At 38.9% G+C, this 26620-nt stretch overlaps 1 protein-coding gene across 1 annotated transcript; it reads left to right on the plus strand.

Moving 5' to 3' along the window:
• The first annotated feature begins 143 nt into the window (after positions 1–143).
• SMN2 (survival of motor neuron 2, centromeric) lies at positions 144–23614 on the plus strand. The gene is made up of 10 exons (XM_045847931.1): positions 144–257; positions 7142–7213; positions 8863–8982; positions 9850–10050; positions 10203–10358; positions 11500–11598; positions 14756–14866; positions 17423–17473; positions 22073–22098; positions 23276–23614. The coding sequence occupies exons 1-8, from the start codon at positions 180–182 to the stop codon at positions 17468–17470; spliced, it is 885 nt and encodes a 294-aa protein (XP_045703887.1). The 5' UTR covers positions 144–179; the 3' UTR covers positions 17471–17473; positions 22073–22098; positions 23276–23614.
• The last annotated feature ends 3006 nt before the right edge of the window (positions 23615–26620 follow it).

Here is a 26620-nt window from a genome sequence, read left to right on the forward strand (position 1 = left end):
ATACAGAAAAAAACAATGAAATGAGGTGAGGACCACTCGTAGACGGCGCACAAAATTCGCCATAGGCGCCCCAGTCACCTTCAGGCCACCGTACTCTTCCGCTCCCAGAGGTCCTAGCGGCGGAAATCGTCACTCTTAGGGCACGCAGCCCACGCCGAGCAGCCAGTGGTATCCTCGCCATGGCGATGGGGGGAGGAGGTGGTGGCAGTGTCACGGAGCCGGAGGACTCGGTGCTATTCCGGCGCGGCGCGGGCCAGGTGAGATTCCTGCCGACTCTTCCTCCTGACGGGCCCCCAGTGCGGACTCCTACCACTTGCTAGCCGAACCTTGCTCCTCTTCTCCAGTCGCAGGGCCAGGATCTGGCCAGTCCGTTTACTGCAGGACTGTGATCCGCCTGTTTCTACATCTTTTTACACTTGGGAACCTCAGCCGCAAGCTCCTCCTTCTTCGCACCTCTTGGGCGCTCTAATGGATTTGAGCCGAGGCCCTACTGCAACTTTTTGTTTTGTCCATTCTGACTGGTGGGCGTGTGTGGAGGCAGGCCAGGGTGAAGCAGGGAAAACAGGCATCTATTGAAATGAGCCAGACTTAGATGAGGGTGTTAGCAAAGGAGAACAGAGTACTTGGATTCTAGATGTATAGGTATTTCGAAACCAGAGGCAACAGTTACTGCATACGGATTCAGTAATTGAGATTTAAGAGAGGAAAGTCAAGGATAACTTCAAGATTGTCCGAAACAGTTGAAAAGATGAAGTTAGTTGCCGTCTGCAGATGTGCTGAGCTGGGGGAAGGCGGCAAGTAGAGCAGGTTTATAAAGGAGAAGATAAAAAACTAATTTGGGGTGAAATAGTAGGGGTAAAATCTGATTGGAGTGAGTCCAAGGGGAAGATTCAAGGCAACATTTATAAACAGATAGTTCAAGGAGTTACACTGTAAGTAAAAAGTAGAGAAATTGGCCAGTAGATGGAGGGGGAAGTGAGATAAAGAGGATTATTAATTGTTTTTTGTTGGTTTTTAAGATGGGAGAAACCTGTTTCAGCGTGTTTGTGAGCTGATAGGAAAGATCCAGTAAGGATGGAAGAATTGACAATGCCGAAGAGTTGCTGAAGTAGTATTTTAGAGTAGGTGAGAGGAGACAGATTTGGCCTTTGTTAGGAACATTGACAGTTAATGTGGCAAAAGATACAGGTACAGATGTGGTGGGAGACTGCGAAACTTCTTTTTTTCTTTGTTGCTGTGCTGCCAGTAAAAGAAATAAGGATCAGCTAGGAGTGAGGACAGGGCGGGGGTTTTGAGCAGAGAGAAGTTCAAGAGTCGGCCTCCAGGAGAGTGGATAAGTGTTGGACTAGGGACATGTCAAATAGAATGTTGCTAGGCAACATTACAGGTCTACCTGAGACCTGTGATCCTGAGTTTAAAAGAGACTAGATGGCGTGATTGTGTTTTTCACCAGCTAAGTTCACTTTAGGTTTGTGAGGGCAGGCACAGAGTAACCTAGTAGTTGAAATGAATGGGGTTGTACAGGCACACCTCCTTTTATTGCACTTCACTTTATTGCCCTTCAGGGGTGTTGCATTTTTTTCCAAACTGAAGGCAAGACTGACCACCTACAAAAACATTACAACTTGCTTTATCACAGTTCTCACTTTATTACAGTGGTCTGGAACCAAACCGGCAATCTCTCTGAGGTACGCCTGTAGTTCATACCAAGTACGTATGAAGAAATGAGAGGGAGAGGTACAAGGGAAGTATCTTAATGATTGACCATGGAATTTAAGCCAAGAAAGGAAGTGAGGATATTAGGACAGTGACAGTTTAAAAAGTGAGATCAGTGTTTTGCTATTATTCCCAGTGAAGTAGAATGATTGTTATCATCAGACTACTAGAAGGAATAAGTTGTAGATCCTAGAAGGTGGTGGATGGAGAGTAGGTTTTATGGAGAGTTCGTAGTTACTGGTTATAATATAATAAAAGCAACGTAGGAGAATTCCATTTGCTCTGCTTTCTTGCTAACACTTGGTGTGTCAGTCTTGTGTTAATTTTAGACATTCTAATAGGTGTGTGGTTACATCTTGTTGTGATTTTACTTAGAAGTAGGTAGCTGAGATTGGGTGATATAGATTATTGGTAGAGAAGAGTTTAAAGACCTGCAAGCATAGGGTATTGGAAGGATTATCATCTATATGGGTTTTTAAGTAATCAAGAATTATGAGGAGTCGTGTTGGGGAAAGTACTGGGATAGAAATCTCTGGGAATGAGGAGGTATAACCCAGATGGCTGTAGATGATTGCAGTAAGTGGGGTAGCTGACAGTGGACTCTGTTGGCCGGATTTTTAAAGCTAGGAGTTTTGAAGAGGAAAGAGGGAGAATCATCTGGAAGTAGAAGTGAGGAGTAAGGAAGATTTCTCCCCCCACTCTGGTACAGTGATTTGAGGGACATGAAGGAGAAAATACTTCATTTGAGATGGCTGCAAGGAAGGTGTCATCCTCAGAGAAAGCCAGATTTACTTACAGCAAGAAGATGAAAGGAATATTCAGAGAAGAGGTTAAAGATGTGGGTTCGGAAGTTTATTGGTTACTTAAGAGAGCGCAGTGGAAGTGTCAATGGAAGTGTCAGTGGAAGTGTTGAAAAGTGGGAGAAGATGGCAGAACCTGAGGAATAATTTCAGAAACCTTGGCTACTGGTGGTGACTGAGAAACAAATATTGAGGCAACTCTAATGGTCTGTTTCAGTTGCTGTGTAACAAATCACTCAAAAATAGCTTGAAACAATAGACATTTTATTATTTCTCATAGTTTCTATAGGTTAGGAATTTGTGAAGGCCTTGCTGGGCATTTCTCCTTGAGATCTTTCATTTGGTTGCATCCACAAGTGGCTCAAGCTACAAGAGCTGGGCACTGCAGCTAGGGATTGGCAAGCCATTTCTTTTCTTCGTACAGTCTCAGGGCTTCTCCATGTGGTCTGGTTTCGGGGGTGAGCTGGTTTGGGTTTCCTTATGCCCCTTTGTAATCCTCATCCCTCCTCATCTCCTGTCCCCAGACAACTGCTGACCCACTTTTTGTCACCATAGATTCGCTTGCATTTCCAGAACTTTATAAACAGAAACTAGAATTTTATAAACATAGAGTCTTTTTTGTCTGGCTGCTTTTACTGACCATTGTTACTTTGGTTTTCATCTATTGTGTTGTGTGTATCAGTTGTTCATTCCTTTTTATTGCTCTGGTATTCCATTGCATGAATATACTAAATGTGTTTATTCATTTATTTGTTCACAAACATTGGGCTGTTTTCATTTTGGGGCTGTTACAAATAGAGCTGCCATGAGTATTAGCATAGATGACTTTGTGTGAACATCTGCTTTCCTTTCTCTTGGGTAAAGACCTATGGACGTGTGCTTTTGTTTCTGTTGGGTAAATACTTATGTCATTATTTTAACTCTAAGAAGCTTTCAGACTTTTTCAAAAGTGGTTGTGCCATTTTACATTTCAACCAGCAATGTATGAAAGTTCCATTTGCTTCACATCTTTGCTAACAATTGTTATGGTCAGTCTTGTGCTAAGTTTAGACATTCTATTAGGTGTACATCTCCTTGTGGTTTTACTTGGCGTTTCCCTGATGGTTGATGATGTTGGCCATCGTTTTATGTGCTTATTTGCCATTCATATATCTTCTTTGGCAAAGTGTCTGTTCAGACCTTTTGCCCATTTTTGAATTGGTTTGTTTTGTTTTTGAGATTTGAGAGTTCTTCATGTATGCTAGATACAAAACCTTTTATGAGGCAGGTAATTTGTAAACGTTTTATCCCAGTTTGTGGTTTGTTTTTTCAGTCTCTTGACAGTGTTATTTAGACAGAAATTCTTAATTTTGCTGAAATCTAACTGTTTAGTTTTCATTTTTGATGGTTCTTTTGTTGTAGGCTATCTAAGGTTGCAAAGATTTTTCTTTTAAGTTTTATAGTTTGAGGTTTTATATTTAGGTCTATGATAAATTATGAGTTAATTTTTGTGTATGGCTTAAGATATAGGTCAAAATTCATTCTTTTGCGTAAGGATTTCCAATTGACCAGCACCATTTGTTAAAGCTACTGTGCTTTCCCTGCTAAATTGCATTTGTACCTTGGTTGCAAATTAATCATGTATATGGGACTGTTTCTGACTCTTGATTTTGTTGCACTGGTCTGTTTGTCTACCTTAATGCTTAAAACACACTTTCTTGATTATTGTAGCTTTAGAGTGCACCTGGAAGTCAGATAATGTAAGTCCTGCAACTTGGCTTTGCTTTTCCAAAATTGTTTTGCTGTTCTAGGCCCTTTGTATTTCCATTTGAGTTTTAGAATCAGCTTGTCAATGTATATATTTTCTTTTTCTGTTAGGTCTGCAATTAAGTATATTTGATGCTAACAGTTTTGGTTTCTACCTAAGTTTTCCGTGGTCATACCTTGCTTGGACGAAGCTTATCTTTAGTAGATTTCTCTGGAAAGGCGAGTGAATACAGTATTCTTAACACACTTTAAACTTAGTCTTACTACTGAAGGACAGCTAAAATATATATAAAAACCTTGACTCATACTTTTTCCCATAAATTTCTATGAGAAAGTCTAATACTGTTTTTCTTTTATTTTGTAAGTGACTTGGCCTTTTTGCTTAGAGGCTCTGAGTACTTCTCTTTTAGAGGGTTGGTTTTGTTTCGTTTTTTAGCTTTTATTCAAGGGTTCCATTTATATAGATGTTAAATGTTGTTGCCACTTGTTTATATTTAGCACTTCATTTTTACTTTTTACTCCTTTGGGATTTTTTCCTATGTCTTCACTGGTACCCCTTAGATTTTCAGTCAAAATATTTCTTATTTTCACTTTTTAAAATTCTTTGTCTTTTTGCTGCTTTAATTGGGTGAGTTGCACTGCCCTGTTCTCAACCTCGCTAATCTTTCCACTTTATCTAGTCTGTTGTTGAATCCCTCTGGTATATTTTTCAGTGCATTTATTGTGTTCTTCAGTTCTGTGACCTGTTTGCTACTGTTTTGTATTTTCTATCTCATATCATAGCTCTCTCTATGCTTATCCACTCTCCTAAGTTTGGTGAGCATCTTTGATTATTATTTTGAACTCTTTTAAAAAAATACTTTATTTATTTTTAGAGATGGTAAGGGAGGGGGAAAGAGAGAGAGAGAGACATCAATGTGTGGTTGCCTCTCATGTGGCCCCCACTGGGGACTTGGCCCACAACCCAGGCATGTGCCCTGACTGGGAATCGAACCTGTGATGCTTTGGTTCACAACCCGAGCTCAATCCACTGAGCTATGCCAGCCAGGGCTATTTTGAACTCTTTATCAAGTACCTCACTTAATCTTTATCATTAAGGATTTTTTTCCTGAGGTTTTATCTTTTTTTAGTTTTAAACGTATTTCTCTACTTCTTTATTTTACTTGACTCTGTTGGTTTCTGTGTATTACAAAAAAAACAGCCACCTCTCCCAGACTTCAAGGAGTGGCCTCATTTAGAGAAACCTTATCTTTCAACCTTGCCCTAACTCTGAGTTGTTTCCCAAACCATTGTGTACAAAGACTTTTTCCTGTCCCAAGGGTGAGAATTTAAGTTAAGTCAGTAGCGAAATTGAGGCTAATTGGAAGCCAGACCCTCAGGCAGCAGTTTTTAAAGTTTGCAGACACATACAGGCCTGTGAGAACACAGGCGTAACTTTCCCTGCTGGCCACCAGAATCAGGTAATCTGAAAGTGTCCCCTGGACACAAGTTGCAGTAATCAGGGCGCCGGAGAAGTGTAATGTATAAGCTCATTCCTGGAAGATAACAGTGAGCTGCAGTGAGGCAGAGGGAGAGAATGAAGTTGGTGCCCCCAGCTGGAGCAAGGCAGCAGGGCAGAGAGTATGAAGACAGCAACTACAAGCCTCTGTCCTCGTTAAGTAACCCAGCAGGTTCCTAGATGTGAGTTTAATTAGATGCCTGCCCCTGGTAGGGGTGTGCCTTAAGGTAAGCAAGTGAGCCTCTTTACTTTAAAGCCTGGTACCTCTCAGTTGGCTGCTTCTGTGCTGGGACTCTGAGGCAGGTGATTCCTTTAAGAGCCTTTACTTAGTTTGCTGTTCTCTGTGAGTCTGGTAGACGTGAGCCCCCTTGGTTTTCCAAGCTAGATGTTTTGGGGTCTCATCTCAGTGTAGGTCTTAAAAGTTAGGATGTCCATTATGGGGTTAAAACCCTTCACTCAGGGAAAAACTTCTGGCCTTGGTTCCTTCCCAGTTGTGGATTGCTGCCTGAGGGTTGGGGTCCATGGTGAGATTGTGTCTCAGCCTCTCCTACCTGCTTTGATGTCAGGTTTTTTTCTCATTTGCCCAATGTATAGAAGTTGCTCCACTAACTTAGATATTTTTCAGGGGAAATTGTTCCATACATAGCTGTAGAGTTGATATGTTGGTGGGAGGGGGTGAGTTCAGAATCAGCTATGTCTTTGTCTTGAACTGGAGAATGTCCATTTCTTTCCATTTAAGTAAAACATTTATTGTTTGCACTTCACATATTAATATTTGATTGTGTTTTTCTATCCTTTTTTTGTTTTGCGTGGCAGTATGTCTTAAATCCCTGGTCTTCCTTGAGAACAGGTAGCATGATTTTATATCTCTCAGTGATGAGTGATTAGTGGTAGTAGGTGCTCAAAATTGTTTTTTAATTGAATTATGTTGAAATTCTACTAAGCACTCATTAAATTTAAATTCAAAATCAGAAATAATTTTTAGATCTTTTCCAGATTACTTAATATTAGATGTTTTCCCACTAAAACTAAGCCCTTTATCTTATCCTAGATTTGCCTAACTACTTCCTTTCTCTGCTCTTAGAAAAGATTGAAATGTGAGTTACACTTGGACAGATCCACTTATGGTGGGTAGATTGGGATTAAATTGTGGGGCATTCACTTCCTGGTGAACCTCTCAGGACATTACATGTGTTTAGCTTTGGGGGTAATGCCATATAATCTCTAAGCAGGTAGGCTTCTAGTGGTTATACTTAGGATTTAAAAACTTATTTTTAGTGTAATTTTATGTTTGGATTAAGATGGCTGTTGGCACTAACATACTTTTTTTTTTATGAAATCCACCCAAACACGAATTGTTTTTTTTCTTTACCCTTCCCAGAGTGACGATTCTGATGTTTGGGATGATACAGCGCTGATAAAAGCTTATGATAAAGCTGTGGCTTCATTTAAGGTATGAAATGTTTACCTTTTCCTTAATGGATAACATTTACAGTAAATTGTTAAAGTATATATTGTTTGGTTCTAATTTAGAGATTAAAATATAATATAGGTTAGTTAAATATTTCCCTTTAGAAGTTGGGAGGTAGTCTACATGTCATCTCTTTAAGAGAGGTGATTTGACTAGAATTTTAAACATTTGTTCATTTTAATGTGTTTTCATTGGGTAAAACTATGGAAGTCATCTAATTCAGACTAGTCTGAATTATAATTTTTAAACAGTTAAATCTTTATTGAAATAATGATGATAAATAGTGGTAGTGCAGTAATTAATATTTGTAGAAGCTTTATAGTCATTCTTTTAACTGCTTTACATATGTTTAATTAACTTAATCTGCCCCACATCCAGTTAGTTGCATACTAAGTCAGATGTTCCCAGTGGTAGGAATGTATAATTCTTTAAGGGGAGTGTAGTCTGTTTCTGTCGCCCAGACAAGACATTTACACAGCTGTCCAACAGCATCCCTTTACCCACTGTCGGAGGCGTTTGGTCTTACTGAGCACCACGTGTGAGCCAGCAGTAGTCCAAGCAGAGCATACACTCATACAGAATACCGAGCATAGAGCCACTTCCTTCCTGTAAGTCGTGCTTGTGCCATGAGGTGGAAGGGCCAAACCTGTGTCATCCGTGACACTGAACTCTAACTTTGTCGATAGTGTGTGTTCCCATTTACAGTTAGACTAGAAGCACACTAACGCAGGGAAACCAGAGAGCTCTGTAAAATGCAGATGAAAATGGGGCCAGTGTGGGATGAGGCGTAAGTGATGTTGCAGAGGAACATGGTCTGAATAGAGGAAAATAACCAATTTGAGGGGAAATAGTTTACTTTTAGTTGTGTTGAGTTTGAGGTAAATGTGAAGATATAAAATTGGTCGTTGGAAATGTTGGCTTGAACTAAAGAGAAAAGTCAGAGTTGGGTAATAGCTTTGGAAGTCTGTTTGCATAGAGGTTGTAGTTGAAGTAACAGCAATATAGGTGATCCTAATCAGGTTAGTAAGGACGGCTGGCTTTGGTTGGAAATGCCCAAGTTTAACGCTTGACCAGAGAAGTAGTACAAGCACTGGAGCTGTTCGTTGATGCGTCATCCAGACTGTTGTGAATATCAAAAAGGAAGGTGATCAACGGAGTCCTGGTGTGAACAGTTGAGAGTCAGGAGACTTGATTGAAGGGCTTTTTTGTTTTTTGCTTTCCAAAGAAATTAAAACAATAATTAATTTTATTTGTGAATCCTGATGGTTACAGGCCATCTCCATCCACAAGGCAGCAGCTGGGGTGGCTCACCTAGGGGATGAGGAATCTACTTTCATGATGGTTCACTCACAAAATTAGTGCTGACTTCTGCCAACAGCTCAGCCAGGGCTGTGTCTTTCGTGCCTCTGCTCTTCAACTGAGCCTCTTCACCATGAAGGGGTCTGTATAGCTGATAAGCAGGTTTATGATGCTTTCAGGAGCAATTTCTGTAGTGTGTGGGAGGGTGAAAAGAGAAAGTAGAGGCTAGCTGAGGGGGCGGGGCCTTGAGACCAGCTTAGAATGACTGGATTGTATTGTGACTTTGTCTGAATCGTTCTGTGACGTGCACATTTCTGTTCATATTTTCATAGCATGCTCTAAAGAATGGTGACATTTCTGAAGCTTCAAATAAACCAAAAGGCACACCTAAAAGAAAACCTGCTAAGAAGAATAAAAACCAGAAAAAGAATACTACAGCTTCCTTGAAGCAGGTTATTTTGAAACATTGAGATTGAACTTCAAAGAATTTCTTCCTGTTGTTTATTAAATAGTATAAACTATCTTTAACTTAAATGATCAGTACAGTGGTTTCCATTGACATAGTAATAACATTTCTAAAACTATTATACTTTATTGTTTATTGACATGCATGTCAATAAAAGTATAAGGAAAAGGAAAAGTATAAGGAAAGGTGTGAGGTGGGACTGATAAACACTAAATCCAGGACAGTGTTTTCTTTACTGGGGCGGGGGGAGGCAGTGCTGTTTGGGAGGACTACTTGAGGGCCTTCAACCGAATTGGCAGTGTTTTACTTTTTAAACTGAGAAGTGGGTACCCTTTTTTTCCTTAAAAAAATCCTAAAAATATTAATACCCAGAAACCTAAAATTCTGACTAGAGTGCTTTCTGCTATTTAAAATCGTAGACCTGGAAGCTAAATATTTCAGTGTCTCATTGGTCACTTTGGTTGCATTACTAAGGGGGAAGAGAACTACCATTAGTTAAGCATTTGCTGTGTGCCAGGCCAGAGGGGCTGGGCACTTTATACCTTCCCTTCTTGTATTCTTCACAACAAGTTATCGAGGTAGATTATATTATGTCCGCCTAACAGGTGAGGAAAGTAGGACTCATAAAAACATGTCTGTGATTATAAAAATGGCAGAATTTATATGACAGGATTATATTATATTTATATTGAATTCAGATTTATGTATTTTGGGCTGCAAGTTTTTTCACTGTTTCATTCTGCCTTCCAGATGGAGACTGTCCCCTCCATCCCCTCCCCCACCCCCAAACAAAAGTAATAATTTGCCATCTTTGAAAGAAATATGTGCATGTATCTGTGTTTGTTTTTGTTAGTGGAAAGTTGGTGACAGATGTTCTGCCATTTGGTCAGAAGACGGCTGCATTTACCCAGCTACCATTGCTTCGATTGATTTTAAGAGAGAAACCTGTGTTGTGGTTTACACTGGATATGGAAATAGAGAGGAGCAAAATCTGTCTGATCTGCTTTCCCCGACGTCTGAAGTAGCTAATAATATAGAACATAATGCTCAGGAGGTGAGAACACAAAAAAATAGAACTCTTGGAAGCAGAGACTAGATAAGAAACTATGTGGTAGAACCAGTTGTCAGTTTGATCCACTGAGGCATTAAATTTTCCTGAATGATGCCTAAATAACAAAAAATACATACATTTTTTTCTTTTTAAAGAATGAAAATGAAAGTCAGGTTTCAACAGATGAAAGTGAGAACTCCTCCAGGTCTCCTGGAAATAAACCAAATAACTTCAAGCCAAAAGCCGCTCCATGGAATTATTTTCTCCCTCCACCACCCCCAGTACCAAGATCAGGACTGGGACCAGGAAAGGTAACTTCCACAGAAAAGTTTCCCAGGAAATAGTTAATAATATTGAAACATTCAACAAATATTCAAACCTTCCATTAAAGAAATTGTAGATTTTCCCATGAAACTTTTGTAGCTTTCTGTAGGTGTTATAAATATACACTTAAGCGTTCTTCAGAAAGAAAGTGATAGTAATGCAGAATAGTTTATAATGAAAAGCTTTTCCAACTACTTTTATGGAGTATTAGGTATTAGACTAATAATTTAGTGAACTTAAGTTAGAAGGTATGATATTTTATCAGCTGACTATTCTAATAGTTCCCCAAGTCACTTGTGTAAGGTAAAAATTACAAGTGAATACAGCATTTACATCTAATACAGGTAGAATCCTAAAGGGCTCCCAGGTTGTTTTATAGAGGAAATGCAAATACTGTTTTTCTTTATGCTTCTGTTGGTTATAAGGAACAAACTGACTTAAAAAGATCTGTATTCTAGGTTATGTCACGGAGCCCAGGGAGGTGTGTCCCTGTCTAGTTGTTATGTATGAAGCAGTGATTTCCCTGGAGGTCGTGGTATTCAGAAAATAAATTTTTTTAAGTAGAAATATCACGCATGACTTATTAAAACTTTTCCTTAAGATTTTCTGTGAGATCTTTCTTGAGATTTATATTATGTCAGTTTCTAGAATGATCAAGCCTATTAATTTATGTATGTGTGTCTGTCCGTCTATGTGTATGTATATATATTGCTTCATTGGTCTCAAGGGGCCAATTTCTCTTGTTAAGTAAAAAGTTTACTAATTTTTACAATATATGCTCTAAGTTAGCATATACAACTACTAAAAGGATGCCTATAAAAAGAGTATACAATCTAGGTAATGAAATTGTGGGGGATATAGTGATTTATGATTGAAATATCTTTCTAAATACACTCTGTTGATTTATTAGGTAATTAAAATGTTTTCTTTCTTTGATTTTTCTCCCTGAATGTGTATAAAAAGGAAATGAGAAAAATCTAGATTTATGATTCTGTTTGACTTCAGCATTTGGTTCATGCAATTCTATTAAATCTTTTTGACTTGTCATTTAAATTTTTTCGACATTAAATCTTTTTTCCTGTTTTCATATTGAAATTGGTAATTCTTCCTATGAAATACTCATTACAGTCAGGCCTGAAATTCAATGGCCCACCACCACCACCACCTCCACCACTACCACCACACTTCCTGTCGTGCTGGCTGCCTCCGTTTCCTTCTGGACCACCAGTGAGTACAAAAGGAGTTCCAATTTAACTGTGCTTGCATACATAGTTTGGGGTTTAGCAGAACATAGGTGATAGAATGTCATTTTAAACCATCCCTAGGGCCAGGTTTCAATGGGTAAAAATTTGAACTAAACCTTGGGTTTTTTAATACCCTTCTCTACCAGACTTATTCCTCTTATTGCCCCAGCTCTTAACCCTATATCACCTGCTTCCTTCCTGGCAGAAATTGTATCTTACCCTGTATGGAGGTAGTTCCTATTTGAAACATTTAATTGTGCCACCCATAAGGATTTATGTTTTCTCTTTCCAGGTGTGCTTGGGTATTAGCTTCTGATCGAGTAGACTATCCAGATATCTAATGGTAGACTTTCAGATAACAACAGTAGGCAAGGTGCAAAGATACTTTTTGGCAAACTGCGTTGGGCTGGGAGCAGTGCAGATGTTCTACCCAAGACTTTTATTTGAAATGCTGTTTGGGTGTTTTTGTTTTTGTTTTTCCAAGGAAAACCATCAAAGTATTGAGTTGGCCAAAAAGTCTATATGGTCTTTTCTGTAAAATAAAAGACACATTTTTCATTTTCACCAATGACTGTTGATTTGGATATTTTGAGTATATCAGCTGTCTCCCACATGGTATAACATTGACTGTTATTTGTTATTGACTTCAAGTGGTCCACCTGACCATGGAGCATCATCCAGCGAGAAATCTCCAGCATGAAACTTCACAAACCACTTTTGACATGTTTGATCAGTCACAGCACCTTCTCCATACACTGCACAATTTTTTTTTTTGTATTTCAGTTGCATTTTTACCTTTCTTGAAATAATAAAGCATAATATATTGAAAATGTTGCATATTTTCTTCCATTTTCAATATTAAAATGGCTACACAAAAATTCACCAGTTTTGATAAGTTTTTTTAAATGCACACTGACACAACAACTGTCACGATACAGTCTAACACAAGTGTTTCCAATGAAGTTAAACACTAAGTGCTACTAGAGCCTTATGGAAAACACCAAAGGAACTTCTTGGGCAACTCAATATTTATACGTGGTCTTCCAACCATGGCTTCATAATGGAACAAAAAAATAGTTCTTGAAGCAAAAGGTTAAACATTTTTTGTGCCCTATTTTTTGAATGTTGTTCAATTTAATTTTGTTGGTCTTTTGTTGTTGTTGTTACTGGTTGGCTTTCCCCAAATGTCAGATTTTTTTTTTGTATTTTTAAAAAAATATATTTTATTGATTATGCTATTACAGTTGTCCCATTTCCCCTTCACTCCCCTCCACCCTGTACACCCTCTCCCCCCCTTTAGTCATGTCCATGTGTTATCAGTTCTTTAGCTTCTACATTTCCCATACTATTCTTACCCTCCCCCTATCTATTTTCAACCTACAATCTATGCTACTTATTCTCTGTACCTTTTCCCTTCTCTCCTCCTCCCACTCCCCTGTTGCTAACCCTCCAGGTGATCTCCATTTTTTGTGGTTCTGTTCCTGTTTTAGTTGTTTGCTTAGTTTCTTTTGGTTTTGCTTTAGGTGTGGTTGTTAATAATTGTGAGTTTGCTGTCCTTTTACTATACATGTGTTTTTTTTTTAATCTTCTTTTCTTAGATAAGTCCCTTTAACATTTTATAAAATAAGGGCTTGGTGATGGTGAACTCCTTTAACTTGACCTTATATGAGAAGCACTTGCTCTGCCCTTCAATTCTAAATGAAAGCTTTGCTGGATAGAGCAATCTTGGATGTAGGTCCTTGCCTATCATGACTTGGAATACTTCTTTCCAGCCCCTTCTTGCCTGTAAGGTCTCTTTTGAGAAATCAGCTGACAGTCTGATGGGAACTCCTTTGTAGGTTACTGTCTCCTTATCTCTTGCTGCTTCTAGGGTTCTCTCCTTCATTTTTACCTTGGCTAATGTAATTATGATGTGCCTTGGTGTGTTTCTTCTTGGGTCCAACTTCTTTGGGACTCTCTGAGCTTCCTGGATTTCCTGGAAGTCTATTTCCTTTGCCAGAATAGGGAAGTTCTCCTTTATTATTTGTTCAAATATGTGTTCAATCTGTTGCTTTTCCTCTTCCCCTTTTGGTACCCCTATAATTCGGATGTTGGAACGTTTGAAGATGTCCTGGAGGTTACTAAGCTTCTCCTCGTTTGTTTTTTTTTTTTTATTTTTATTTCTCCATTCTTTACTGTTTGATTGTTTTTTTCTTCCTTCTGGTCCGCTCTATTGTTTTGAGTCCCAGTTTCCTTCCCATCACTATTGGTTCCCTGTGCATTTTCCTTCATCTCTTTTATGGTAACCTGCATTTTTTCATCTAATTTGCACCCAAAATCAACCAATTCTGTGAGCTTCCTGATCACCAGTGTTTTGAACTGTGCATCTGATAGATTGGCTATCTCTTGGTCGCTTAAAATGATGAGTCCTGGGGCACTGATCTGTTCTTCTGTTTGAGACATGTCTCTCTCTTTCTCTCTCTCTTTTTTTTTTTTTTCCCGTTTGGTCGCTCCTGTTACGGTGAGGGGCAGAGCCTTAGGTGTTCACCAGGGCTGGGCACCCCAGTCTCTAGATTGTGACATTGTATGCGGGGGCGGGGGTAGGAGGGAACAATGGCAGTAGCTCCGTTCTCCATGGGACCTCAGTCCCTTCTCTGGGATTCTGGGTTGTGTGCTCTGCCCTGCTCCACAATCGCCACCTCGCTGGGTTCGCCAGTTGCCGCTTGTGTACTCAGGGTCCACCCGCTGCGATCTGGTGTGCCCCAGATGCCTTACACGCTCCCAGTTGCCTTATGCGCCCAACTCTCTGCTCTCCTCGCTGCAACCTGCGCCCAGCTGCTCCTCTCCACCCCTACTACCGGTCTGGATGAACGGGTGTACTTCAACTTCTTGGCTGTCTGACTTCCATTCAGATAAATTCTCTGTCAGTTCTGGGTGTTATTCTGCCTCTAAATTGTTGTTGTTCTAATCTTGGTTGTGCATGGAGGTATGGTGCGTCCGCCTATGCCTCCATCTTGGCCGGAAGTCCCTCCAAATGTCAGATTTTTTAAAAGTTTTAAATAGGTAACATGGATTTAAACATAGAATTAATATCCAGCATTGTCTCCATAAAATGGATCTCCAGACTTCACATTTTAAAGTATCTTTTTCTCCATTTCCAGATAATTCCCCCACCACCTCCTATATGTCCAGATTCTCTTGATGATGATGATGCTTTGGGAAGCATGTTAATCTCTTGGTACATGAGTGGCTATCATACTGGTTACTATATGGTAAGTGATCATTCAGCATCTTTTTCTGACACATGGTTATGTGACTTTGTTGTGTTTGTGATTAAAAAAATGATTTGTTACATTGGGCGGATCCTAAGGTTTAGGAACTACCTTAAAGTTTAAAAAGTATAGCTTTTTGTTTAAGGCTTATATTACTCTTCTGTTGTCCCTACCAAGTGTAATTATAGTGCATTTAAAAATCTTTCATGTTATTACATTATTTTGATTATAGGCCAGCACTCAATCTAACATGCCACTCCAGCCAGGGCCCCAATAATAATCTTTTTTAAAAGCTACTCTTCAGCCCTAGCCAGGTGGCTTCATTGGTTGGAGCATTGTCCTATACACCAAAGTGTTGGGGGTTCAGTCCCCCCAGTCAGGTCACCTGCCTAGGTTGTAGGTTCCATCACTGGTCAGGGTGCATATGGGAGGCAGCTGATCAATGTTTCTGTCTCCCATTGATGTCCCTCTCTCTGTCTCTCCTTCCCTTTTTCTTCTCTAAAATTGGTGAAACATATCCTTAGGCAAGGATAATAAATAAACAAATAAACAAACATTGATTGATTCTAGAGAGAGAGAAACATTGATGTGAAAGAGACATCAGCTGCCTCCTGCGCATGCCCCAACCAAGCTTTGAACGTACAACCCTTTGGTGTATGGGATGACGCTTTAACCAACTGAACTACCCAGCCAGGGCAAAGTTCCCCTTTTAATGACCAGAAAGATAATGAAAAGTGACAAAGTAACCGTTTATTTGGTTTAAGACCCGTTATCTAACTATCTAAGCTCCCTTCTTCTGCATTTCAGATTTCTCTGCATTTTGTAAATCAATATGTATAACTTATATAAAGTTTTGACAGAATTTATGTTTATTTTCAAAATTTTTAAAGAAAGATAGAGCCAAGGGCAGGGGGATTCATCCATAGCACTGTTACCCAGATTCGCTGTATTTTGGGTTTGTTTTATTTTTCATAACTTTTTTCAGGTTCATATTATGTATAGGCTCATGGTTTTGTCTGTCAGTTTTACCACAGCCTGAAATAGACATGGATCTTACTGTTTTCTACTTTGCTAGCTCTAGCAACAGTTTAAAAATATGAATGTATTTTACTACTGTGTTAGAATATATTTGACTTGCAGGGTAAAATGAATGAGAATTAGAGTTAACTAAATTCATGTGTTAGAATAATATTGACTTGCAGGGTAAAATGAATGAGAATTAGAGTTAACTAAATTCATAGAGTTAACTTATTTCATGTATTTGATTGTACTGTGTTATTAAAACTTAGCAGATTTTCAGTGGACTTTTAACTATGGTCCCAATAAAAAAAAATACAGGTGTTTCTGTGTCTTTCATGAGTCCATGCATCAGTTTTGGGAATGCTGTTTTGTCCAGAATAATTTTCCAGAAATTCAGACCTAACCTATGACTAACTTGTTCCAGAGAAGTGATCTTTACTTTTTTGAATATTATTTGCATATCTAAATAAATTAAAATAACATACGCATATATTCAGAAATATGAAGAAATCGCAGTTTCCTAGTTCTTGTATTTTTTTGTCTCCCAAAATGTTACCACTAAAAAGAGCAACTACTCATTGTCAAGTTTTCCAACAACTTACTTTTCAGACAGTGTTGCCCTCAGCTAGCAGTTACTAACCACTGCTCCACAGAAGCACCTGTGATGGCCAGTTTGCTCCCTGTTCCCATAAGAGCAGCCAGATAGGATTTGGGTTCACCTCTTTACCCCTGCCTTTTCTCTTTCTAGAGATCCCAGCAGAATACAAATGACTAAGAATAATGTTAATGGAGTAACATAAATTGGTTATAACTTTGATACTCATTAGTAACAAATCACTATTAATATGTCTTATGACCTATAAAGTATAGATGAGTAGTAAAATGGAGAGCTATTATGCATGTAGAAGGCATCGAGGCCAAGATGTTTGGGCGAGGTCTGACCAGAAGAACAATAAATATTTATTGATTTTTTTTTAAACTTCTAAAATGTTTTTGTTAAGTGAGTACTGGTTTTTACTGGTCTTATCTTAATAAATGAGTGTGACAATTAGATTTTTTTTTAAAGATTTTATTTTTTTAGAGGGAAAGGGAAGGAGAAAGAGAAGGAGAGAAACATCAATGTGTGGTTGCCTCTCATATGTCCCCTACTGGGGACCTGGCCACAACCCAGACATGTGCCCTGACTGGGAGTCGAACTGGTGACCCTTTGGCTCCCGGGCCAGCACTCAGTCTACTGAGCCACACCAGCCAGGGCAACAATTAGATATTTTATTTGATAGAAATAAAGTATGTAAGTGTGTTCTCGAACATCATTGGACTGAAATCAGCATAAGTGGAAAAAGAGAATTTCTTAATTGCAGCCTAATTATATACTTTGGGATCACTTTTAAAGCACCTTGGAGGGCTGTAAACTTATTTCCCAATGACATTTATTTTGTCAAGTAGAATGAGTAAAATATCTTGTGTGAAACAAAATATTTACATCTGTATAAAATCTGTATGCTATTCTTTTAAATTTTTTAATTTTCTTTATAGGGCTTCAAACAAAATCAAAAAGAAGGAAGATGCTCACATTTTAATTGAGGAGTAAGTGTGCCATCGTTATACAAGTTAATCTTTTGTGTAAATTTTATAGTTTGTGGAAACTATTTTAAAAAATGAAATGTTAAAAAGTAGAAAAGTTAGTATAAAACAATATTGAAGATATTTTGATGCCAAAACTGTTTGATAAAAGGTTTATATATATATATATATATATATATATCCCCTCTGGAATTCCCATGTTATCCAGGTATCATTTCACCAAATACTTGGTGGTGGTATGGAAAGAAAAAGATACTGTACTTTGCAACAAAGAGATCCATAGAACCAGTGACGAAACTGCATCACTGTGGTCACCCAGCCACACGTGCCTTTTGACTAGGGAGGCGGTATGAACTGCACCATTGCCTATGAAGTGCTCTGGTCAAAAAGTGTAACTGAAATTTAATCAGGCCTTTTAGATGGACTTCCCCATTTCCCAGAAATACTGGGGACAGAGCGGCAAGTTAAATGATAACTACACACACACACACAAAATGATCAGACAGCTCCACAATGTGGAATATGGTAGAAGGGAACTGGCATTTCTGTAAAAAGTCAGTGTCATGAAAGAAAAAATGGCATGGAATGTGTTACTATTTTAGTTTAAAAGTGACTTAAAAGACACAGCCAAATACAGTGTGGTATGTTTAATTGGACCCTGGTTTGAAAAGATGTGGGGATTGAGGAAATTTGAATATGGACTGGATTTTAAGTGATATTAGATAATTATGGCTAATTTTATGAGCTGTGATAAGGGTATTATAACTTATAGAATATCTTTTTAAATTTGCATACTAGAGTATTTACAAGTGAAGTGTTATAATATCTCTTTATAAACATGTAATCCTCCCACAAGGACTTGCTTATTAAGTTTAGACAGGGGGAAGGGAGGAAGAGAGGGCGAGAGAAACATCAATGTGAGAGAAGTATCGACTGGTTGCCTCTCATGCGTGCCCTGATGGGGGCCGAACCCACAACCTAGGCCTGTGCCCTGACCGGGAAACAGAACCTTTCTGTTTACAGAACAATGCTCCAAATAAATATGGCTGTTGAATCTAAGTGGTGGGTGTGCATGGATATTTATTGTACTCTTTTTTTCTATTCTCTGTGTATATGAAAAGTACATAATAAAATTGTTCAATATTTTTAAACTAAATTAGTAAAAGCTATTGTTTATCATTATATTCCTTTTCTACATATTTACACTTTTGGCCCATATTCATCTGCAGGACGATATGAATGCCATCATGTATGCGTGTGTGTCCCCACTTAACAGCACATTTTTAATGCTTTTACTTACTCTTTTTGTCAGATTGTCGACATGTTATGCCATTATTCCTTTAGTTCAGTAGCTTTTGGCATTCTGGGCAACGTTATAGAAAATACCTCCTTATATGTAGTCATTTGATTCTATTCTGTCATACCTTAAGGTAAACTTCTGTGTTGTGACGACAAAAATTATGGATATTACAATTTTTGGTAGGTGTTTCCATGAAAATAAGTAAAAATGTTCTCTAGAGAGAGAGGAAGGGTGAGAGACAGAGAGGGAGAGAAACATCATTTGGTTGCCTCTCACACACCCCCCGCCTGGGGATCCAGCCTGAATCCCAGGCCTGTGGCCTGACGGGGCACTGAACTGGCCACTTTTGGGTTTGCGGCATGACCCATCCCAGTGAGCCACACCAGTCAGGGCTTGAAAAGCATGTTTTTAAAAATATATTTCCTTTTTGATCTCCAGAATGGGAGATGCATTTCTGGGAAGGCATTTTTTTAATTACATAAATCACATTTGAAAGTATAATTGCCTGCATTACATTCTTTTATTAAAGTCTTCATTCAGTTGAAGTTCTTTAGCTGGGTTATTCAGCAAGTCTGAAATGGTGAGTAGAAAAATTAGGCAGGGGGTGAAGTGGGTTAAAATCTCCTAGGTGGAGAATATACAAAGCCAGAAGCATGGTATATTTTGAGGCCCAAGGTAGCTCAAATGTCATATTACTGTTCCCAGTGCCACCAGCTTTCATCTATCTGTCCTCTGTCATTAGAGGCAGACAGATGTCTGCAATCTCGTTCTGCATGTTTGCGTTGTCTGGCACAGTTTCTGGCTTAGAGCATAGAACGGAGGGAATGTCAAAGAAGACAGAAAATGGTAGATGGGAAGAGGTGTTTTCAGAGTTGTTTTCAGATTCGATCTTCCACCCACTATGAAAGGTTAGGTAGGCATCAGCTCTATTCCTTGCTAGTTTTAAAGAAGACTTTTCTATAAACAAATCCTGCAAGTAGGTGAATGAATGGTTTTGAAAGTTAATTATAAGGGAAGATATGTAACATTTTGAATTTGTCAAGTAGTATATTTGGAATAGCTTTTGTAAAAACTAGTTTTTGAGGTTTGAAATTCTGAGTTTTTTATTACTAGTTATAGTGACACATAAATTTACCTCTTGCATTTTAAAGTAGTGTGTGAGTGTGAGTTGAGCTATATTCCACTGTAAAAGCAGCACTTGGTCTCCAGGCGGAAGACAGGCTGCACAGCGTACTGAGCATTAATGCGTCTTTGGGTTTACATGAAGACTTCTGATTAAGACTAAAAACAAATCTTATTTTATAAATCTTGGTTTCAGTAGACTCTTAGGTAACTGTTAGTTTGCATTTTTATTGTAAAGGAGACTAGAAACTGCCATGTGAAATTTTTCTTCCCTTTAATAATAGATATTTTTTTTTGAGTGACTACTGTGGTGTGCTAGGTGTAGTTATTTCATTTAATCTTTATAGCACCATTGAATTAGATACTGTAATTATCCCTGTTCTACAAATGAGGCTCACAGAAGTGAAATGACTTGCTTTGGGCCACAGTAAATGGCTGAACTCTGTACGAACCACCCAGAATTCTCTCTTCAGCTCTCAGCAGCCCACCTCACCCCAACCACAGCAACTGCTTCTTCCAGGCTTCGTGGAGTTTTGTCCTACATAGGAGTAAATTAGGGTTTGGACAAGGACCTAAATGGAAATCCTACACAGATTTCTGCAGATTCTTCTCTTCAAATTGCTCCTCTTTAGGCCTGGCCTCCTCAAATTCCAGCTGCCTATTCCAAGGCCCAAACTATAGCCTGTTGATTCTGCCCAGGAAGGACAAGCCTCTTCGCTGAGAGTAACCTCCATGCTGCAGTTTGAAAATTGTGTCTAGCCAAAAAGGGATGCGAGTGAAGCTCACCTTACGTTTTTCCCTTTCTCAAGGATCTTAGCCCCGCGCTGTCTGTTGCCTAGTGCCTGAAAACAGTTGTATCATTCAGGGTGGGGAAAAAGTAAGTTTACAGTTGCTCATACAAGAAATACTATAATAATTAACAAGTAATAATACAAGGATGAACTTTGTTTCATGTACTCACAACTGTAAGCCCATTTTTGCCCCAGCCTGTCTGTATGTTGTGCCGTTTTATGAACCATGTCAGGAAAACAAGTATACTACCAGCTGTTCCATTTTCTAACAAGCGTTTTATCATTTTTCTAACAAATGCGTGGTACAATACACAATTCATTACATCACCTTCCCATTTTGGAACAATTAATTTTCAGTTGTTGCATGTTTTCTGAAAGATTAATTCATTGCAACAAGTTTTCGGCCTCTTTCATCTCATGGCACACATTAAACTAATTACCAAAATTCTGTGGGAGAAATACATTTTTTTGCTGATCTGACAGAAAATAGATACGATTTTGATTCATTTACACCAGATGCATGTTGTGTTGGCTGTTGTCATTTTTTTATTTGACAGCCTAAGGGAAAAGAGATCAGTGTCCCTGATGCAGAAGTCTGGTATTGAATGTTTTAAAAACTCTTGCAGCACACTGGTTGAAAAACGCTGGTCTGTTGTGTTGTGATGGTTATAATACTCTATAATTCTCAAGTATGTAAGATTAATATGTTACATTTTGGGTTATTATGATACATATTTCTAGATGGCAGTAATCTGTTTTTGGCTTTTTTGTTTAACATAGTCCCATAGAATTACTTTTCTGTATTGATGATTAATTTTGTGTATTGGGCTTCATATTCTAAATAATTCTGTAGATCTTCAATGTAGTCATATTGTTTTGCCAAAATAATAAAACTAATGCATAATGCCCTTATTCTTCATATTTATCTAATTGCTAGAGTATCTACTTATTATAGGTTAAGAACTTTTTCATTGTTACTCTTTTTTATAAAATAAGTTTTAAAATTTGAATTAATACTCAGTTTATTCCTTTATTTTTTTGTTTTTAACTACATTGTTGCTTGTGTTATATAGCAAACAATCTGACAGGAAGATACATCTAAGTGAAAATAAGACACAGAACTCTATTATGCTGCCTGCTACCTGTGTACATAAATATTTCCATATGTGTATACGCTCTGATTATCATCTCAAGGTGATACTCAGGATACCTCTGAAGAGGGGCTGGACGACAAAGGCATGGGAGGGAGACTTCACAGAATACGCTTTTGTATTTTTTCTATTTTGTGCTGTGTACATTTATTGACAAATAATATGTAATTAAAATAAATCAGGTAAGATGTATCTATCATTGTTGTTCTTTTAAACTTTTAATTTTTTGTTTTTATAGGTAACTCATACAGTATTCTTGAACAGGTAAGTGCTTTTTCCTCAATATTTCATGTTTATATTGAGATCCATATCAGCATATAAAACTACCTTATTTTAAACAGCTGCAGGATATTCTTATATATTGATGTATGTCACATTTACTTAAGCTCTTATGGACAGAAGTTTAGGCTGTTTGCATTTGTTTGCTATTTAATTCTACAGTCATTTTTCCTAATGCTTTTTGTAGATAAACAAATAGATCTACAGAATAATCTAAATAAATAGAATCTAGGATTTCAGTCTGGAGTTAGAACTGCTAGATTGAAAAAGATATGCATTTATAATTTTAATGGATTTTTGTTAAATTGCTCTTAGTAGAGATTGTATCAAGTCTCTACTAAGCACCACAAAAAGGTACCCCCATTGTATCAAAATCTAAAATTGGGTTGAATGGACCCAGATGATATCCCAAGGGTTAATTTCTCTCTGCTTTTTAAATAAGTTTTTTAAATTCCTTGTCAATTGTTTATTAAAATGGCTATTTTAAGAGCATAAATTTTGCCCTGGCTGGCGTAGCTCAGTGGATTGAGCGCAGGCTGTGAACCAAAGTGTCGCAGGTTCGATTCCCAGTCAGGGCACATGCCTGGGTTGCAGGCCATGGCCCCCAGCAACCACACATTGATGTTTCTCTCTCTCTCTCTCCCCCTCCCTTCCCTCTCTAAAAAATAAGTAAAATCTTTTTTAAAAAAAAAAAGAGCATAAATTTTCCTCTGAACAATGCTTTAGTTGTATTCTGTAGATTCTACTATGTAGAATTCTTACAATTTTCCAGATACTCCAAAAGTTTGTCTCAAACTTTAGAAATGTTTAATGCCTTAATATCTAGATATTTAGGAATAATTTCTAGTTTTATTGTATAGTTGGAGAATGTTGTTTGTATTGTAATCACTATTGTTTTTAACAGGATTTTGATCATTGTTTTGTAAAAAAGATCACATACCAGTGTTCCTTAAATCTTTTAAAAAATTGCCCATTTCTTGCCCATTTACTCTTCCAAATGAATTTCACAATTAATTTGTCTGTGTAACTATTCCATAAAGATTGAAGTTAGTATTACATTAAGTATTTTAGCAGATTTTTATTCTCTCCTTTATGATTTTTATAAGAAAACAGGCTCTTAAATTTCATAATTATATCTAGACTTTTTTCCTTTCGAATTAAGGTGCAGCTCTCTCCCAAGGAGAACAGAGTATTTTGATGTGCCCTGGTCGATGTGAATGGTTTTCCATCATTTTCATCATGACCACTTGGTTGAGTGGCACAGTCATCTGCATTTGCCCTTGCTGTATGTGACTCATTCTTGAATAATCAGCTAGGTGTTTCTAGGGAATAACCAGTTTGAATAACTGAACAATGGAAATGTGAGTAATTAAAGGAAACTCAAAGTCACATGTAATACAGGAAAGTCAATCTGTTAACACATTTGTATATTGTAACTTTCATAGTATGTTAAGCTTTTTATTAATGCCTTTAAAATAAATGATCAATTTTTTAATCTTGACTCTCTGAATGCTTTTCTTTGGAATATATATGGTGAGGTAGAGTTTGTAGAAAGAAAACTATTCCAGGTAAAGGGGTAGTATTGTAGAGATACAACCAATTGTAAAACAATATTGCTAAAAATCCATGTTTAAGAAACAAGGCCTCGCTAAAGCTGAGTGTCACAAGGACTGGACCTGGCCAGCAGGAACCAAGGGTCTTGTTTCTTGAAGGGCACATTGTTATTTGTCTCCCTGCACCTTCTCTTGTCGGTCAGCGTCTCCCTCTCCTGGCCTCCTCCACGTGCTCATCATGCACACTGCCTGCCAGGTTGCCCAGGCCATTCTGTCTTTATCACTACCTTGTAGTTCCATCTGTCATCCATTTGACTGGATCTGGGTCTTTCAGTTCAAATTCTCAGGAGAGGCTGGAGATCCTACTGTTTCAGTTTAGTCTAAGGTTTGGTGTCCATGACACCTGCGATTCTTTTAGTCCATTTAGCTGCAGGAGATGAAGTTAATATGATAAATGCTTTCTCTTTCAGAGGTTTTGTGTGGGAAAACCAAATATGTCTAACATATCAGTAGCTGCCCAGTACATAGTTATAGAATAAGTGAATATTCAATATGTGGTAAGTAAGCTTTGCAGAATGGATTGTTCTATAGCTTCAGCTTCCTAGTACAGGTTAAGTCTAGTTTTACCATTTTTCATGACAATCAGCCAACATTTTATACATTTAACATATTTTCATTGCTTAAATATAAGCTGGGTTAAATTTAGTTACAAGGACAGCTTGCTTGCTTCGTAAGATATTTTTGGATGTTACTTCCCTTAGTATCTAATACAGTTGGAGAGTGGTTACAGGTTCAGGAAGTTACTCATTTCAGTAAATCTTATTTAACTCTGTGTGCTAAGCATTATTCTGGTTTCTTGGAAGACAGACAGCAGTGAACAAGACATGAAAATTCCTGCTTATAGTGGTGGGAAACAGCTAATAGTGAGGAAGTGCACTGTACGAGGTGGCAGATAGTGATTCGTGCTGTAGAGAAAAGTGAAGCAGGGAGCAGGGTTAGGCAGAGTGAGGTTAGAAGTGGGGGTGCTTTTCTAAAAGGTCAGGAAACTCCTCCTCGAGGTGACATTTGAGCAGGGATCTAAAGGAAATGAGAGCCATTCACACAGGTAGAGGGAGAACTCCCAGGCAAAGGAAATGACGAGTGCAAAGGCTCTAAGATGAGCATAGAAACCGGTGTGGCCAAGTGGAAGTGAACAAAGGAAAAATTAAAACAGACAGAAGTAAGACAGGTAGCCAGGGTCAGGTCATTTGTAGGCCATTGTAAAGTCTTCAGCATTTACTCTGAGCTGGGAATTCATTGGGGGATTTTGAACCAAAGGTATAGCATGATCTGATTTATAAAGAGGAGACTTCTGGCTGCTGCATTGAAAATAGATCAGCCTGGACTTCCAGTCAGGATGGCATTGTAGGCAGACATGGCTTGCCTCTTCACACAACCACATCAAATTACAGCTGAAATATAAAACAACCATCACTCAGCCATCAGAAATTGAGTTGAATGGAAGTCTGACAACTACAAAATTAAAGAAACCACATCCATCCATCCAGACTGGTAGGAGGGGCACAGACACAGAATGGGCTCATCCCACACTCACATATGGTGGATAAAAATCCAGGAGGGATATCTCAAGGAGTCCCAGCCCCATACCATGCCACCCAGCCCAGGGTACCAGTGCCAGGAAGATAAGTCCCCAAAACCAGTGGCTGCAAAAACTGTGGGGATTGAGTTGGTGGAAGGAACTGCTGGAGCCCCAAGCAGTTCCTCTTAAAGAACCCCCACACAGACTCACCCACTCATAATCCCTCCCCTGAGCTCCAGCACCAGGTAGCAGCTTGAAAGGAACTAGTGGTATACAGGGAGGGACTGAAGTGTCTGGCATCAAGATGAGCAGAAGCCATTATCCCTTTTCTAAACCCTCCTCCAACAGAGCTGGCAAGCTGGTGCCATATCTGAGAATCCATCAGCCTGTCTAACACTGTTTGACCTGCCTTGGAGATCCCCAGAAACTCCACCTCACCCAACTTAAGGGCCCACCCAAATTGCTTTTCCATATGAATGGCTGGTGTTGACTCATGCTTCACAACTTAATAAATTCTATCAAACAAGCAACAGCTGGCCTCAGTGAGCCCCAGGTCACTAGCAGCAGCCAGCTTAGACTCACAGCTTAGCTTCACCTGGGAATCTCCAAGCCCAGCACAAGTAACAGCTATCTCAGATAGCTTTACAGCTTAGGCAGGGTGGCCCCAGGAAAAACAAAGGTGGGGGCTGACCTTGGCCAGCACCACCCAGGAAACCTGAGAACCTGTGCACCCAGTGGACAGCTGTAGGCCATTGTCGGAGCACCACCACCCTACCCCCACACAGCTGATCCTTCACAGAGGGCAGAGGTTGGGGGTCAGTGGTCATAGCTAGTCCTTAAAGCTGACTGGCCTGCGTAAATCCCCACCCCCCACCCCCGCATTGATCTGCCAATAACAACCAGGGCTCAACTACAAGAGGAGGGTGTACTCAGCCCACACAAAGGGCACACCTTGAGTACCCAGTTTGGGTGAAGAGGAGGCTATGCCACTGGACCCTACAGGATATCTACTACATTAGGCTATACTATCAAGACATGGAGTCAGACTTCCAGCCAAGATGGAAGCATAGGTAGACACACTGTGCCTCCTCACACAAACAAAAGAAGGGAAACAACAAATTAGGGAAAAAAAAAAAGACCAGAACTGACAGAAAATCAAACTGTATGGAAGCACAACAACCAAGGAGTTAAAGAAGAAACATTCATCCAGACCAATAGGAGGGGTGGAGACAGGCAGCCAGGGTGGAGAGGACTTGTGGCAAGGTGGATGTGGCAGCTGGAGGACCCGGGTGGATGATCCCACATTCATGCGTGGATAAATCTGGAGGAACAACTGGGGAGTGTGATAGATTGAGCAACTCAAGGTTCCAGCGCA

The sequence above is a fragment of the Phyllostomus hastatus genome, unplaced genomic scaffold, assembly GCF_019186645.2.
Source record: "Phyllostomus hastatus isolate PE091 unplaced genomic scaffold, TTU_PhHast_1.1 phas_contig_58, whole genome shotgun sequence".
In the NCBI taxonomy this organism is placed as follows: Eukaryota; Metazoa; Chordata; class Mammalia; order Chiroptera; family Phyllostomidae; genus Phyllostomus; species Phyllostomus hastatus.

Excerpts from the sequence above, each read along its gene's own strand:
- SMN2 (XM_045847931.1), top strand. The coding sequence starts at position 180 with ATGGCGATGGGGGGAGGAGGTGGTGGCAGTGTCACGGAGCCGGAGGAC. Across the intron at positions 258-7,141 it reads TCCGGCGCGGCGCGGGCCAG|AGTGACGATTCTGATGTTTG; the intron begins GTGAGATTCCTG and ends TACCCTTCCCAG. Across the intron at positions 7,214-8,862 it reads AAGCTGTGGCTTCATTTAAG|CATGCTCTAAAGAATGGTGA; the intron begins GTATGAAATGTT and ends ATATTTTCATAG.